A 17,528-nucleotide genomic window follows, 5' to 3' on the forward strand; every position below is an offset into this window, starting at 1 on the left:
TAAGCTTTTTTTTCTCTCTCGATCAATTACAAAACACTCTATAGTGTATAGTATATACTATTTTTACTTCTTTAAACAACATATTAAAGTGGAAGTAGAAAACTTTAAATGGTATGTTTGTTTTCTTTTCAATTAAACTTTATATCTTTTCTCAATCTCCTTTTGAGGCGCCGATTTGGAATAACAATTGAATTGATATTTGTCCCACCTCCAGCCTCCACCATCCTTGTTGTCCTCAACAATATGAATAAGACTACATTAAATTTGAATTATTCCTTTATTTTTTTAAATTTTGTTTAGAAGGTTTTATACAAATGGAAAATCACCTAATCCACTAGGTATATACATAGCTTTAAATAATAATAATGATACAAAAAATAAAGAAAGAAAGAAAGAAGCATCTTTCTAGGTTGCAAAGAGTAGTTAGGTATTGGGCATTATTTATACTTAAAAAATCGTAATCATGTCAATAATAACCACCAGCCAATCTTACTTGTATTTCTAATTTATTTTTATTTTTCTTCATGTGGGTGTTACTTCTAATTTAAAACTCAAATCATTAAAACAAATCATGGATCAATTTCATTTAATTTTTGTAACAAAATATATGAGATTAAATATCAATGGATCATAAAGTTTTCAAGTTAAATCATCTTGTAATCGAACAATTTCTGCCACATAAAAAAAGAAAAACTAACCTTTTATTATAAAGTAGTTTCATAGTAAACATCATGAAAAAATCATCACAAGTATTTATGGCTAAATTAAAAGAGTACGTTGGCAAAATTAAAAGGATGTTCAAATCTCATCTCAAATTAAATCAACCAAATTAAACCGATTCGAATTTGATAAAATAAAAATTCAAATAAAATCTTTTAAGCAACATAATAAAAAATGGAACTCCAATTTGAGAATTCCTTGCAATTACTCTAAATTAAAAATCTCATATTTCTTTCCACTATGAAAGTTTTTTTTGTCAATAAAAAGGCGAAAACGAAAACTAACTTAAGAAACCAACAAATCGACCATGTAAGTTCTATTTCAAGCTTTGAAGCAGGCAATGTTGTAAGCTTCATAAAATGTGTTCACAACGATGTAAACGCACTCTGATATCCCCTTGAGATGTTATGAAATGAAGGGTACAAAAAGAAATTATTGATGATTAAAACCCTACAAGAAAAAAAAAAAAAAACTCGATCTTTATTTTAGCACACAGATGAAAGCATTAAGGACTTTTTGGCAGACATTTTAATTGGCCAAATGGATACAAACTCCATCATGTACTTCCGCTACCTGTCTTTGCCTGTCGTCGAGCTTCTTCTCGCATGGTCGCTTTCACATAGATTTCATAGCAACATCCTGAAAAATATGATGATAGAGATCAAAGATTTGTTTATTTTGGGGGTGGGGAAATAAAAGATGTAAAGATGTCATTCAAAGGAATGGAAGAGATACTAAGGAGGTGTTTGGTGCGTTGAGTTGAGTTGTAAGTTGAGAGTTAACATATTGAAGTTATGAAATCCATGTTTAGAGTGTAGAGTTGTTTAGTCTAGAAGAGAAGATATAGTACAAACTTCAATAACGAACACTAATGAAGCTAGTGAATTGAGTTATAAGTTGGTAGACCAAAAATCCCTTAAAAGATATCCTTCCTACCATCGAACATGGGTAGATAAAAGAACAAAAGAATACCCTTGACGAAAGAGGATAAATTAACGAATGATTTGTAAGATTTTGACCAGAGAAATTTTCCATCTCTTAAAATGCTATGCATGTTGTGTTAGAAATTGTGTCATTTCTTTCTAAACAAGTGGCCCACAAAACAGATCTTGACGCTTTCACTCCCAAGCTTCACTTAACCACCTAACCAAAATATTTTCAGGAAAAACTGGAAGTACCGATTGAAAATTTTACCCTCCTATACTTGATGTGTGGATATATCCCATTTCCCCCATCTTTTTGTATATCCCTTTGATAATGAATGTTTTTATTTCTTGAAATAAAAACAAAGATAATGGTAACATTGCAGAAATTAAAATAAGGAAGAAAAAAAGAACCTTCTAATGACCGGGAGAGCTCAGAACAAAGAACATCAAAAGAGGAAAAAAATCAAAGATGTTTCGACATCATGCCAATTCACACATCAGGCAGCTGTTAGGTACCTTAAGCACCTTGGAGAACCACACCCCAAGTCAACAATTGGGGTGGGAGAGCCAAGCCGCTTAAGTACCATATTGGTAATCCCATAACTACCTTGATTTCTAACAGTACCCATTCCCGGAAAGTCGATGTCCCACCGGTTCCACTCTGAAACATTGACAACCAGCTCTGATACTATTGTTAGGTACTTAAGCACCTTAGAGAACTACATCCCAAAATCCAGCTATTGAGATGGGAGAGCCAAGCCACTTGAATACCATATTGGTCATCCCATTCTACTGATGGGGACACAAAGCATCGCATACCTACCTTGGTTCCTACAATACAAAGGCATCTCATAACTACCTTGGTTCCTAACAGCAACCTAGTGCAAATGTGAGGCACTCAAAACTGAAGAGAGAGAAAAGCTTCACTGTCCACATTCTAGTCATGGAAATAAAGATTGTGGGGAGATCAAATGTTAGTGTACGAGCTCAGTTGACTTAGGCACAGCAAACAAGATATTGCCCACGCTTCACTGGACTTAGCGTTAAACTTAAACTGTTCGTTTTCTACAAGTTTGAATTGACATTTTCGGAGAAATCTGAATAATAGAGAAGCATTATTGGCATCCTTACGAATGTTTTTGGAGATGAGGGCACTAGGCTCTAGCATATGGAGGCTGGAAGCTAATATCAAGTTCAACTAATGCAATATTGCTGAATCAAACTATGGAAACGCAGAATTGCCTAATAAGTTGGTGAATATGATGTGCAGCTTAGAGGTGGTCTTCAATCTTCATTTTCTTACTGCTTCGCAGATCAATCAACACTCATGACCTGCTTGACAGACATATTTTCATATATATATGAGTGTCCACGAGCACACACATGAAACCTCAAGGTGGTGAAAGCTCATTGGAGAACTAGATTACCAGGTCCCTAGAAGTTGGTCTCTTGACCACTTCAATGGAAGTAGCCGAAAATCTTTAACCTGATTGGGCTTCTGCAGAATTATTAAGGACCCCAAATTATATGGCGGCAATTGGCATCACTGGCAACCAAGATCATATTCAGTATAGTTATTCCAGTTTTTGTTGAGAATTAAGGGAACTAAAAAGAAAGAACGAGAAGAATCTTTTGAAGACAGAAAAGCTCATATGAACAATGTCTGGAAGAGTGTTTTGTTTTGCTGTTCTCTTCAAGGAGAGTCATACTACATTATTATCCTGTTTGTTATATAATATCTTGAAGAATTTGATTGTATTCCTCCTCTTCTACTTTTTATTGTAAAGAGAATCAAAATTGCAAAGAAAATAAGTAACTTGTATGTGCCTTTACCAGTTGATCTATTGTCTACGACCAAGTGTCATCATGATACTTAAATAAACAGGAAAAATAGCTACTTAGACTTTCAATTGAACTGTTATTAGCTAGCTGTATCACCTAATAACATCCTTAGATAGAACTCAAGGTTGAGGCCACTAAACTGTAAATGAAACTAATATTAATCTGGCAGTCACTACTATCCTAAATTAAGAAAACCTGTACCTGAATTGGTCAACGGAGTGGCATGTTTAAATGATCGTTAGTACTAAAAGAAATACCATCTCCAAAATTCACATATCAGTAAAAGTTCTTATAAGATAAATCCAAAATCTCGATCAACTTAAACATTGGCCCTTATTTAACTAAACACTACTTTGTTCTAAATTTGAGTCTCAAGTTTCTTCTTTTGCAGTCATTGAAACCCAACGTTTCTACTAAAAACACCCCATACAAGCTGCTGCCCCTTTCTTCCACTTCAGTAGGTATTATTTCTACCTTCTGAGTTCACCTAAGATACTTTTCAGCTAATACAATACTAAGAATTAACCGAACCAAAATGGCTAGAGCTAATTTTCACCTCTAAGGAGCAAGTAAAGATGTGACATTCTTGTAACACAATAAGGAAATACACCATCCAAAAGTTTCATCCACACACACACCAATCACATGTGTAGCTATAATGGCAAAAAGTGCAGAGCAAGAACCCCATGGGACAAAGAGAAACATATTTTATTTATTAAAAGAAAAAAGGGCCAATACCTGCAACAACCACAATTGTCAAAACATCTCCAACTCTTTTGAGTCGAGAGACAGCTTTCTTATGTGATCTGAACCGCCTAAGACAAGGGTCCTCAGCTAATAACTGCCAGACATTCAACATAATAAAATTCAATGCCAATAAGTCATTGCAATCACATACACAGCAACAAAAGTGCATCAACAAAATACAAGAGATGAACCAAAATTTTGGTAGACATGTTAACCTATCCACATGTATAGCAAAATCCTTCGCGAAATGAAGGGAATATATATTTTCTAAAATAGTTCCAAATTCCAAGTATCGGTGTGGAATGTATAGTTGCAAAGTTCGAGAACGCGCATGCAAATCAACCCTTTAATATTCACAACCAATAAAAGAAAAAAAAAAATTCACAAAGGTTTCATGCCATAGCATGGTAACAGATTAATGTAGAAAACAGCAGCCGTCAATTTCATGAACCTAAATGTAGAAGCTCAAGCAGTTCGATCTGAACAGCTTCGAAAAAGTTCCATCTATACTGACATGGAAAAATTCAAATACATACGAGAGATCAATCAACTTAATGGAGCTAGTATGAGGTAAACAAGGAATTAACTAAATATCCAAACCGATGCAATAAACAGGTAGAATAACAATTAAAGATGGAAAATAAGAAGATAGATAGATATGCTTACAGCCTTTTCACGAGTCCCTGGTTCGACGTGGAATCCACGTCGAGAAAGTGAGGAAGGATCCACCTGTGGATGGGCCAAAAGGTGAAAAGATTGAACGAAGAGATAAAGAAAGAAGGGATTGAGGGAGAAAGAACCTGAGATTGAGATCGGAAATGAGAGGCAAGAGTGGATTTGTTGAGGAAAAACGCCATTGTTGAAGAGTAGGAAATGCGAGAAGGAAGAAGGGAGAAGTTTGAAACCTGAAACTGAAGTGGGCTTCCAAAACCTTTCACCTCCAAGGTGGTAAGTGGTGAATGTGAAAAGTAAAAAGTAGAAAATAAAAAATATTTTAATACTTGAGCTCTGGAATATTGGGCATTTCCATAAACAGTAAAATAAATTAAAATATTTACTAACCTATTAATATAAGGAAAGAAGCCTAATGTAAATATTCTGTTAAATTTACCTTTTTTTACTATTCTTAATAATTCTAAATCCTTTTTATTTAATTATAAATTTTTGAAAAATTAACTTTCAAACTATATCATAATAGTCCAAAACAACAACGGTATTTTATAAAAAAATTTAGAAGTTGTCTTTAAAATTGTTTTCTAATTTTATTTTGTGTTTTTCTAAGCCAAAAATAATAAGAAGAAGAAAGATTGTCATAAATTGAAAATATTGAGAAAAAAAAATTGCAAATGAGCTGGGATGAATTTATCAATTTTTCTATGATTTGTAAAATAAGGTTTAAAATATTAAATTTGTTTAATGTTTTTAAATGTTGAATTTTAGTTTATGAACTCATAATAAATCTTAAAATTAGTTCTTACAGTTTTTAATTATTTTTTGCTTTTATTAGGATTTTCAACATAAATTTTAAAAATATATTTACATGTTTTGTTTTGTTTTTTTTTTTATGAAAAAAGTATAAAGAAAACATTTTGATTAATTTTGGTATGTTTCCTATAAAGTGATGCAAATTATTTTTGAGGTAATTTTGGTTAATTTGTAAGGGTTTGATAAAATAACCATTTTTACAATATTTAATCTCTGTGGAAGAGAAATGCGAGTAGTGGATTATGGGTTGCCACGCGTTTAAGCATGCAGGCAAGAAGCTGTTTACGAATCACTTCTTCATTTTGCTTAAGCAGCCTTCAAATGCAAACCACAAACTAGAATATGGCGTTTGGAGGAGCAGCTGCCCCTGCCATGGCCTCCAAATTTGCAACAACAATCACCACTCCAATTCGACTGATCCCATCTTCTCACCTTCCCAAGCTCGGCCGCCATAGCACTCAACTCTTCTCCCCGTTTCGAACCACCAATCAACTCGGTAACATTCATTCTCCATTCTTCAATTCTGCCTCTATTTGTGAGTCCTCGTTTACTTGTTCTTTCCGTTTAAATGATGTTCTTGTTCTTGTTCTTGAAGTAATTTTTTAGATGGACAAAACTTTTTTTTTTTTTTGAGTTGCTGGAGCTAGAAAAGTGAGAAATGGTTTGATTAATTCCACGTTCATGTGTGCGCATTTTGCGGATTAACCCATCGTCTTAAATCTAATGGAGAATTATGGTTGATGGGTTTAAGAGGGGTATTTGCAAAAGATTTGTCTGATCAAATGAAATTAGCTACTTTAGGAAAATGACACGCTACAAGCTGTTAGTTTTCCTTGGTGATTGATGAACAATGCAATGCAGGATTGAAATACCAAATTCGTGCTATAAGTGAAGCTGTAGTAGATCCTGTTTCTTCAAATAAAGAGAATGGAGAAGGATCATCCCAAAGTTGGAAGATCAAAATGCTCTATGATGGAGATTGCCCGCTCTGTATGCGTGAGGTTGCACTGAGATATCTCATTCGCTTTTAAATTTTAGCCTTTGACAATGGTTCAGTAAATTTTGGCTGTTTAAATTGTTGTTTGATGTCCCATTTTTGTCTAATTATATGTGAATTCATGGTTCTGATAGGTTAATATGCTAAGAGAGAGGAATAAGCAATATGGTACAATCAAGTTTGTTGACATTGGTTCAGATGATTACACGCCACAAGAAAATCAGGGTCTTGACTACAAAACCGTAAGACTTTGATTATTTCTCTTTTCCGAATGATTGAATATTAAGTATTAAATATCCGAATTGTGGAAGGAAAGAGGTATAGAGAGATAACAATTAACAAGATGATGAATCATACTTGATACTATCGTTACTGGATTTTGAATGGTATGAATCCCATGAATTGTAGACCCATCATTATACTCTTTTCTTCTTCACTCTGCATTTGTGAAATTCAAAGATCACCCTAGTGCATAAGAGTGTCTGTAAGGAACCCTCTATGACAGTAAGTTCTCGCTATTGAACTACAAGGCAATGCAAATAACTATTATCGAGAAGTCGAGAACCACTTTCTAGTTCACGTAAAATGCATATTATATGAGATTTTATATTCTTGTCCTGCAAGCAACAGTTTTGAAGTTATGCACCTTCTATTTTCATTTAGGTTATGGGAAGAATTCATGCAATCCTTGCAGATGGTACTGTGGTCAGAGATGTTGAAGTATGTGCCCTATTGTGTTCCTTTTGTTGTTCTAATTTAGATCCAGCTATAAAATTTTGATTATATCATGTGGTTTCTGTTGGGTCATACATCGTTTCAAACTTTCAAGGTCTTTATTCCAAATATTACGCTTTTTCCCTGTTTTGGGGTCCTTTTTTTTGTATTGTGACTTATATCAACCTTAGACTCATTATTTATCAGCTATTGATCATTTATTACATATCTTGCTCAAATATTAGATGCTCAACAACCTTTAGGAAACATATTTACTCAATAATCTCAATAGATACTTTGTCTATTTTTGACCCTACCTCTGTTGCAGGCCTTTAGAAAACTTTACGAACAAGTTGGTCTTGGATGGGTATATGCTGTTACAAAATACGAACCAGTAAGTCTTCTCAAACTTATTTGATCTTTCATCCATTTGTTTCATCAGAAGTGATCCCACAGACTATTCTCTTTAGTTCCACATTGATGCTAATGAGCAGCTTATTATCTACAGTTTGGAAGATTAGCTGATGCCGCATATGGTCTCTGGGCGAGATATCGTCTTCAGTTGACAGGTGAAACACAGCAAGTGATTTTTGGATCATATAGTTACTATGTCTATATGGGATCCTTAATGACCGTGTACAGAAGTAAAAAGCATCAACCACATGTGTATATCTTGTGTTACATAGCTACATGTCTCACACATCCAAACCTGTCTTCTTGTGTTACATAGCTGCATGGTTAATTGATTCTCAGCATTGAAAGTATCCCCATGAATATTCATTTACTGACTGATTCAAAATGCTGTCTACAACCTTCAAAAATCAATTTGTACCTACCATTAACAAAACTCACAAGTCTTAGGGTTCTTGATGATTGTGATCTCTAAATTTTTCTCATTGCAATTTGGTTTCAGGCAGGCCACCTCTAGAAGATATTCTGGCAGCACGAAAGAAAAACCAGGTAAATTTATATGCTTGGTATGAACTATATTTTTGCCTTTCCCTGACGATAAGATTTATCCACCAGCTTTAACTTACAAGAATCAAGAAAGAATTTGAGAGTTCTTTTTTGGGCTATCTCATGACTTCTAAGTTGACACAACAGTGCAATAGTAATTTCGACACGTTTTTCTGACTTTCTAGTTTGTGTTTTACAAAATATAGAAGCCTATCTATGAATATACACATACGTGTTGGACTTTCTGTTTTCTACACAGGATGAAATATGTAATGACAGCAATGCATGCAAGAGGTAATCCTTCTACACGGGGTGATGATTCTCGCTTGGCTAGTTGAATATCAGAAAGGGGTTGGAAAAGGACTCAAGCTATTAAACGTCATTAATTTAAAGGCCAGTAGCTTCTCATGCATTATTGTATTAATGGATGTCTAATAGGCTCATAGCAGTACCCTTTTTCTTTTTTCTTGGGGTAAGAGATAATACAATATTTATAGTGTACTTTGGTAAGATTCAGAGGCACTTCTTCCCAGCTCCTTGTACTCAATAATCTGTTACTTCTTCTAATGAAATATATTGGTCTGTGCTTATTCTAACAGAATGCTAATGAAATCTACAATTTCATCTTGTTGGTTCCCTTGTGTTATGAAATGTTTTTGTCGAAATATATACATCATTGCCAAATTTACGAGGGGTTGTGATACTTTTTAACTTCTACTATTTTGTGGTTCGTCGAGAAGGGCGTTTTCTAAGTTACACAGGAACTTACAGATGATGAATATGTTTGAAGCTTTTTAGGTGATATATGGGCGAGTTTTGCAGAAGAAATGTACTTTTGTCGTCATGGAAGAGGCCTTCAAGGACGCTGTTGCTAAAAATGATTGTAATTAGTGAAAACAAAGTTATCTTTCAGTTACGTTAGGGGTTAATCTTAGTGTTCTTGAATGCATAAGCTTTATTTTCCATTTCTTTCGAAACAGCAGCCATCTAGGCATTCATTTTAAAGAGCTTGTATTTGCCACCAAACCAGAAACTGCCGAGGAAATTCAAGAGCCATTTTTAAATGGTGACTTAGGGAAGAATAACTGAGCACATAACATAACCTAATGCCCAAACATAAAATAAATGGGATACAGGCACTGCACACAGGAGGAAGAGAAAATTTTCTCAAGACACCAACCTTCGTAAGAAGAAAATTATATGCACTATTAATAAAAAACCTCCCATTCCCAATGTTAAAAAGTGGCAGAAAGAGAGTTTGTTTTGTACAGAAATGTATAAACAGTAGCTTGTAAAGAACCAAAACATAAGCATTGGGGGCATTCTGATCAAACATCAACTGAGACCAGCTACTTTCTGATAGTGCCGAAAATTGCTACACCAATGTACAAACACTTGAATCAGAGAGAAAAATCTTCTGGCTCAGAGAGATAGCATATCCAAAACACTTGGAAAAAACTGCACAGGACCTTCCGTATCACACAAGAACACCCCTCTCTTGCATCTCTTTATAAACGCACACACTTTAAGCTGGACGCCATTTTTAAGTTTCAACCATAGTCTAATTTTTCCTTTCCACGACTCTGTACACCTTTGTATCTCTTGAAGCCAAGTTTGTTTCTTCTCCTGATTACCAATCTCAACAAAAAGAACCATTTTAGCACACCATATACCTTAGCCCATCTCATTTGAGCAACACACGATGAGGAGCCACCTTGAAGAGTAGTTGTTGTCACTCGTGATTCTAAAATTGAGCTACATTGCACATCGGACTCTAGAACTTGCATATGATCCACGTCAAAGAAAGATGAGTGTAGTGGCTCGGAATCGCAGATCAGAGAAGAGTTGGCAAAATTTGGGGAACTTGGCATCGGATCATATCTTACAACCATAGAACCGAAACTCTGCAAAGCATGATCGTCCAAGCCGCTAGGATTCCCAATAGAACCCATTGATGAAATTATGTCTGAAGAATAGGCATTTGATGGTGGGAAATCAAAGCCACTAAATTTTGGAGAAGACAAGTACTTGCTACCATAAGAATGGTCCTCCATGGGTGAGCTCGGGGTGTAAACAAAACTAAGTGGGTGAGAAGAGCCACCTACAAGCAAAGTTTCATCATCAATGGAATCCACTTCGTCCCAGTGTTTGTATGCAGAGACAACCAAGTTGTGAGCATCAACCTGAGTACAGAATGAATGTACTGAATCAGCTGAAAAAATGTAAAGGAACTTAGAAGAATGATATATATATATACTTAGAGGTGACAGGAGATGAGTGCCTTTTCACTTTCAGATAGCTTATCTATGGGAACGTACTGGTAATCTGAAAGTAGCCCCATTACTCGTCCTACAACATCAAAAACCACTCCGCTTTTCTGTTCCAAATCATGAGGTTTGTACACATAAATCTTCTTATCGAGCACACATGTTTGTGCATGCTCAATTATAGCTTCCCACATTTTGGTAGACATACCATGGCCAAGAATCTGGTTTTAAAACCAAAAAAAAAAAATCTATAAGAAGTCATGATTTGCACAAAATTTAGATATATGATAAACGAGAAAAAGGTATATACATTGCGAAGCCTTGAAGGTTGTACATAAAGCTGAGTTAGGAAATCTTTCACCGTCTCGATTTTTTCTTGGCTCAGGCGCTTATGATAGGCTCCATCCTTGCTAATTTTCTGCAATCTCCATACTTCATCCTGCAGAGTTGGAGGATGGTGCTTCTTGTACACTGAACCAAATGGCAGATGTCAATTCTTTTTCTAATATGTCAGACCAGAAAGATACAATATATATGCATGTACATATGCCTCCACAAACCAAAGGATGGGAGATAATATATTGAGAGTGAACTCCAGTGTTTTGTATTTAAATGAAGCATATTCCTTAATGGCGTCAAAGTCAGTGTTAAAAAGTGGTCCATCAAGATTTAAAACTGCTCTCAATTCTTCAAAAACGTATCCACGAGATATTACACATAGTATAGGTTAATCGTATCACAAGCTTCACATGATAGAAGCTTCCAAATAGCCAGTATCATATTTCAAGCTCCAGTTTGCAATTTATAAGTTCAGTTGACAACCTAATTCAATACAATAAGCAACAAAAGATAAATAACAGCCAAGCAGAAGTTTTGAAGCCGTTGGGCCAAAAAAAATTCATAATGCATAATTTGATTTTATACAGACTTCATGACGAACATCTAGAGAACAAATGGCAGAGTTTGATTATTAAAGAAAACTGTATTGAAGTTTGACAGCAGTGTTCCATTCTCCTCATAAGAAAGGAACTATACTCGGAATAATTTGATGCAATCAGTACCAAACTTAATATTTTGCAATGACGTACTGATCTTTCATTTTAACAATGTGTAAATTCAAATAATAAACCTAATTACTCACATTCTCCACGGTGATCTCTGACAACAAATGACGCAGTCTTTGCTTCAAGAATTCTTGTTCCATCATTGTCGTCTATAATTCTTGCACCGAGCCTGAACCGACGACTTCTAGTCCAGCTTGAATTGTCAGTGAAAGAAATCTCACCTACCGAACCAATCCCATCTTTGAGACTCACAAGTGTCTCTCCTGTTAGAAGGGGTTTCTTTCCTTCCCTCTCTCTTACAATGTTATTCCTAAACTCCTCTGCGGTGTAATTATCACCTCCACCCTCAAAATCACCCTCAAGCACTACAATTTCCACCTTGGCAGAGGATTGAGGCCCAGCGCCAACAACTTCCCCAGTTAAGGTGTCAACCAAAGCCACCATCAAATTGGAACTCTCTCTTCCTTCAATGCGAGATCCAGTAAATACCGGGAGAAAAATATCAGTTATGAACTTCAATTGAAAGCATCTCGGCCCAGAAGAATAGTTTTCTTTCGCGTCATTCCCATCATTCCTTAACATAAATGCACATATTTCATCAACACTCTAATATATCTCATCCATACATAGATCTTTTGGGTTTAACAATTTATGATCTAATGTCACTTCTTCTCTACTTCTAATTGTAGAAGTGGGGGCAGTAAATGTACATGAAAGCATAAAAAGTACTACCTTTGCACATTGGTAATGTACTTTCCTAGTGCCAATTCAACCTCCTCCCTCACCTGTCCAGCACACAATTAGCAAAGCTTACATCAAATTTTCAAACTTGCAACTCAAGGAATAGAACCGTTAATTCATCTATTAAACCATAAATATACTTTTTGATTAATTTTCTTTTTTTTTTTTTACAGAATCAATACGTATAATACTGTAAGAAATCAGAACTGTTGAGTTGATGCAATTTGCCTATCCCATTAATTAACTATAAAATGTTTGTCTTCATTTCAAGTTTCCCATGAAGTAGCCATTTATACCTTGCCAATCCAAATAGTTCTTCCCCACCCTTATAACAGAAGTATTCAATATTCAAGAACTGTAGGAGAACTAAGTAAGATCCCAAAGCTGAGACCACAACCTAGGCCTGAAGAGAGAAATAAGCAAGTAGCAACCGATCATATTAATTGTTCTTTGTGATTGATTTTTTGGTCATTTTCCCTTAGTATTGCTCGAGTTCATCTTTGTCTTAGTTTGTTTGGATGATTTTGTCCTTTTCTTATTTTGCTCTTAGTATAATCCTATTGTACTTTGAGCATTAGTTTCATTTATTATTATTAATAAAGAGGCTTATCTTCGTTAAAAAAAACAAAACAAAATCAGTAGACATTTGGAGGACAAGAAAAATAAGAGACTAGAGCACTCAATGATAAAGCTTATCTTCTTTGATTCTTAGTAAGATGAAACCCTTATATCAAGTCCACGGAGTTATTTGGTCTTTCAACTTGAAACATAGGAATGGAAAAACTTCATCTTAAATCACCACTGCTGTAACTTATCGTGTGCAAATGTGAAGTTGGTTTTTTTTGTTACTTAAATTTTTATTATTAATCGACTATGAGGCTCTAGCTCCAATTGCTTCATGAGTTTGACATTTTATGTTCCTGAGACAACAACTTAAATTCATTGTTGGGATTTCATAAGCACTCAATTCCAACAAAGCATTGCCTCATTTCAACTTTCAAAGGGTTTTAAATTTTGATGGTTAAAAGATATAAGAACCCTACCAATCATAAGTCAAGCCAAAATAGCCAAACTACTTACTTTTGTTGCAAAAAAAATATATTCAGACTATGAAAGTATCCTTCCTTTCTAAACTTGTTTGGTAGACCATTTTCTTCTTTTTTTTTTTTGGATGTTTCTATTCTTTATTCTGTCAAATACTTTCATATTCCAACAAGGGTAAACTAGACTAATTCCATATGCACGTTCCATATTGCATATAAGGGATGGTATGAACAGAGAGAAACATAGACAAAAGCTGGCAAGCTTTTCAAAATAAAACTTATAGGTAGATTCGACCTCAATGGTACTATCAAAAAACCTACTCCGCTGGAAAACTTTAATTGGTAACATTTGGAGTATGTTATTCTTGGTTGGAGATAAAAGTGACCAGATAGGCCAGCAATCTAGAACTAAAAAAAGAGATGGTCTTCATATCCCTATGATATCCATTTGCAAAGTAATCAAGCTTTTTATGTTATGCTTAAGGCTTTGACGCTTCATTAGAAGATTCCTGGACCTTATATTTGGTCCTTTCTTTATATCCAGAAAAATAGGAAAAGGTCCTCTTTGGTAAAGGCTGGGACTCCAGTCCCACTATAAATTTTCTGCAGCAATGTAACAATTTTTCATTGACAAACAATGAATATAACATATTTCCTGGAGGGCTCCTGCTTACCACTTTACGAATGACAGGCTCCAATAGCTGTTGCATTGATTGCAATGATATGGCATCACGAACCACACTGTACATTATTGAAAAATAAAACATCAAAAGAAATTTTAAATTATAAAATTTGAAAAAAAAAATGAAAAAGAAAACAACATAGCAGTCAAAGAACCACAACAAGAATATACTGGTTGCTGCAAGGTTTCGAGGTTCCAAAATCTATTGGGGACATACTTATTATTAACAACATAGGAAGAGTCGTAGCCCCCTCATCCATCATATCTTGTAGCCAGTGTTTTTTAAAGCTCAAGGTGCAACAAAGCACAATACAATAGCCTTCTAGGGCTCAAGAGCAAGGTGCAAAAGAAGTGTAAGCCTTTATTTGTGAAGTACGCTATATATAAAAGTCACTACATTAAGGAGAGAAAGCAAGATGAGAAAATATGGAAAGGACCTCTAAAGACAAGAAATTTTGCATTTAGACTTACTAAATTTGATATTTTTTAGTTAATAAAGAAGGAAAAACCTTAATGATTACCATTTCTTAAAAATAATGAAAAAGCCCCAGAGGGCAGGACCTTGAGCCTTAGGACTTCACAAGAGACATGTGCTTTGTTTTGTGAGTCTCACCTTTTCAAGGTGAGGTACAAGACCTCAGCCTTCGGCCAAGTTCAACCTACTCCCTATTTCCTATATATATATCACATGAGATCGTGCCTAATAGCTTCTTCAAGGCAACTTTGTTCTTCAGGTAAATATCAAACAAACTCAATTGCACATACCTATCCCTTCACACTCACACTCATTATGATGCTCCATAAAATGCATCATTTTTCACTCCTCAGCATAGTCCCTAGAATCCACCCAAAAAATACTCAAAACAAGAGTCATCTAGCTCTTTCACCAACTCATGTAGTAGCACACATACAAATAATTCTCCTAACCTTCTATTAAACCGACGAAGCCAGATCACACCACATTCCCACTTCGAATTCTAAGCTTCCAGCAAATGGAAATCATATCCAAAACATAGATAACCATTGCTAACAAAACTCACTAAGACTCCATATTGCAAGAAGAAATTAAACATAATCAACTACAAACCTTCCATATCCACTAATACAAGAACAATCCCACAAAAAATCAATGAAACAAAAACCCAATAAAAAGAAGTAAGAGAGAGAGAAAATCGCCATGTGGTAGTACCTCATAAAACAAAACTTTCTACGCTTATCATCGGGATTATCACCATCCGCCGGACCATCTCCATCATCTGGGTTTCTTTTCTGCGACAACATAGGAGGCCACAAGACATACAGACACAAGACGATGCGATGGAATTGGCGAAGATTGCAATGAACTAAAAAGACCCACATGCGGCGCAACCGCAAGAAAGGAATAAAAGATATACACAGATAATGAAATATATATAAATATAAATATATATATACACACACAAACCCACAAATCAATTTCGATTGACCCAAAAAGGAAAATAAGCCAAAAAAAAGAAACCCATCTGATCCCTTCTACTCTTCGTCCAAATTGGAGCTCTCCTTGCCCTGAAACTCAATCATAGTCGTCATTTTTTGCCTCAAAGCTTTCTGGGTCGGTCTGAAAAAGAAGAATCTGAAGCTGTGGCCGAGTCCAACCGTGAAGAAGAAGAGTGTAAGCCAGAAGTGAAGAAGAAGAAGAAGAAAATCGTTGGAGAAAATTTCCGTTGAGGCGAAAGGCAAAGAGGGAAAAGGAAGAGTAGATTGGTGTGTCAGTCAGAGAATGCGAGAGCGTGTGGGTGGCGAAATGGCCCTTCAAACCGCGTCGAGAAAAATAAATAAAGGCTGACGTCAGCCAAAACGGGACCTACTTTTGAATAACCTTCACACGTCTTCATGCCCTCCGCCCTCTTCCCCATCGCTTTCCTTCACCAAATTTACATTTACCATATTGCCGTTATGTCCTCTCGTGGGGTCATTCTCCACCAAATTTTCTTTTAGCTTAAATTACAAATTTGTCCTAACTCATTTGAAAGGGGTGATTTTGTAAAAATATCCAAAATAATAATGGAATTCATATTAAAACATTTTTTAAATTTATAAAAATAGTAAATTTAAAACTGATGATCTTTGATAAGCCCTTATCTTTGTAGTATACGAAAATTAACAAAAATATTTACAAACTTATTAAATTCGAACAATCTATCTTTGTTTATTACTTATAAATGGTAATATTTTACTGTATTTTTAAAAAAAATTAAAATTATGTCCTTTAAAATAAATGTTTGTATTTTACGAAGATTTATCAAAAATAACAAATTTGACACAATAAAACATATAACAAAATTTTAGATTTTATCCATAACATACAATAATATAATTTTAAATTTTGTTATAGCTTATAAATATTTTAATTTGTTTTGTTATTTTTTAAAATGACTCGTATTTTATCTTATTTTTCAATTATAATATATCAACACATGTTTAACATGTGTGTTTAATCATGCATAAAAGTATTGTTAAATGAATAAAATTATCACATTGTTCAACATTATTGAACCTAGGGTGCTTTATCAATCAATCAATATTATTTTATCCTATTCTAATATATGTGGCACACAATGTAGAATAGAGTTGGAGAATTAATGGCAAGTTTTGGTTTTGGTTTTTCCTTTAAAAAAAAACTAAAATTGTTGGAAATTTAGAACCTAGATTTTGGAAAGCAGCACATGGGTATCCTTAGAACCATATTTAGCCACATCTTTTACCTATTTAACATTCAACCTAATTGAATCGGCTAACTAAACGTCTCAAAATCAGGAGTATAACTCAATTAACGTAAATTTAAATCTCAAAGGTAGACGTTCGATTCTTTCACTAATATTCAAAACATAATAATAAAAAATTGTATCAGCCCTTTGAATTCAACTCCTTTCTAAGCCTATCAAAAGTAGACTTTTAAGAGTGTTGTGTGTATGTACATATTATACACCTTTGAAAAGTAGACTTTTAAAGTTATGTTTAATATATATAGTTTTTAAATTTTGTTCAATATATATAATTAAACACTTCAACTTCTAAAAGAATAATAACTTTTTAGGAAGGAAAAAAAAACTGATATTTGCTAAATAACCAAACACCATATATTTATTTTTGTTTGAAAATTTTTCTAATCAATTAAAACCACAATTATTGGTCAAATATGAGCATAACTAAAGCATCAACTACCATTCAAAAAGTTCAATCTCACACTTCATTCTTTTTAGACAACCAACAAAAAGTCGTATTCAATAGTACCCTCAAGAAGGAATTGATGCTCTAATTTGAACACTCGTACAAGTTTAAAAGCTTGTTTTTTATACGGATA

At 34.4% G+C, this 17,528-nt stretch overlaps 3 protein-coding genes across 7 annotated transcripts; 1 reads left to right on the forward strand and 2 right to left on the reverse strand.

The window, feature by feature from the left end:
* Window positions 1–1,001: 1,001 nt before the first annotated feature.
* On the reverse strand, window positions 1,002–5,196 carry LOC101212374 (succinate dehydrogenase subunit 7B, mitochondrial). 2 transcript variants are annotated; one of them, XM_031885857.1, is made up of 5 exons: window positions 5,036–5,196; window positions 4,902–4,964; window positions 4,227–4,329; window positions 1,294–1,359; window positions 1,002–1,170 (listed from the first exon to the last, which is right to left on the reverse strand). In XM_031885857.1, exons 1-5 carry the CDS (start codon window positions 5,090–5,092, stop codon window positions 1,163–1,165), a joined length of 297 nt encoding a protein of 98 aa, XP_031741717.1. In that variant the 5' UTR covers window positions 5,093–5,196; the 3' UTR covers window positions 1,002–1,162. The 2 variants fall into 2 exon arrangements, with proteins under 2 accessions (XP_031741717.1, XP_004138127.1); XM_004138079.3 differs by having other exon boundaries at window positions 1,006–1,359.
* An 804-nt stretch (window positions 5,197–6,000) lies between these two features.
* On the forward strand, window positions 6,001–9,016 carry LOC101211654 (uncharacterized protein At5g50100, chloroplastic). Of its 2 annotated transcripts, XM_004138076.3 has the most exons (8): window positions 6,002–6,216; window positions 6,582–6,721; window positions 6,852–6,959; window positions 7,381–7,437; window positions 7,760–7,825; window positions 7,940–8,000; window positions 8,345–8,391; window positions 8,648–9,016. In XM_004138076.3, the coding sequence occupies exons 1-8, from the start codon at window positions 6,063–6,065 to the stop codon at window positions 8,684–8,686; spliced, it is 672 nt and encodes a 223-aa protein (XP_004138124.1). In that variant the 5' UTR covers window positions 6,002–6,062; the 3' UTR covers window positions 8,687–9,016. The 2 variants fall into 2 exon arrangements, with proteins under 2 accessions (XP_031737699.1, XP_004138124.1); XM_031881839.1 differs by lacking the exon at window positions 7,381–7,437 and having other exon boundaries at window positions 6,001–6,216.
* A 553-nt stretch (window positions 9,017–9,569) lies between these two features.
* Window positions 9,570–15,982, reverse strand: LOC101211405 (calmodulin-binding protein 60 A). Of its 3 annotated transcripts, none has more exons than XM_004138075.3 (7): window positions 15,375–15,981; window positions 14,178–14,244; window positions 12,452–12,504; window positions 11,797–12,293; window positions 10,966–11,126; window positions 10,670–10,876; window positions 9,570–10,571 (listed from the first exon to the last, which is right to left on the reverse strand). In XM_004138075.3, the coding sequence occupies exons 1-7, from the start codon at window positions 15,542–15,544 to the stop codon at window positions 9,939–9,941; spliced, it is 1,788 nt and encodes a 595-aa protein (XP_004138123.1). In that variant the 5' UTR covers window positions 15,545–15,981; the 3' UTR covers window positions 9,570–9,938. The 3 variants fall into 3 exon arrangements, with proteins under 3 accessions (XP_004138123.1, XP_011658736.1, XP_031737694.1); XM_011660434.2 differs by having other exon boundaries at window positions 10,398–10,571; window positions 10,707–10,876; window positions 15,375–15,982; XM_031881834.1 differs by having other exon boundaries at window positions 10,419–10,571; window positions 10,646–10,876; window positions 15,375–15,982.
* Between the last annotated feature and the right edge of the window lie 1,546 nt (window positions 15,983–17,528).

The sequence above is a fragment of the Cucumis sativus genome, chromosome 1 (assembly GCF_000004075.3).
Source record: "Cucumis sativus cultivar 9930 chromosome 1, Cucumber_9930_V3, whole genome shotgun sequence".
Classification (NCBI taxonomy): domain Eukaryota; kingdom Viridiplantae; phylum Streptophyta; class Magnoliopsida; order Cucurbitales; family Cucurbitaceae; genus Cucumis; species Cucumis sativus.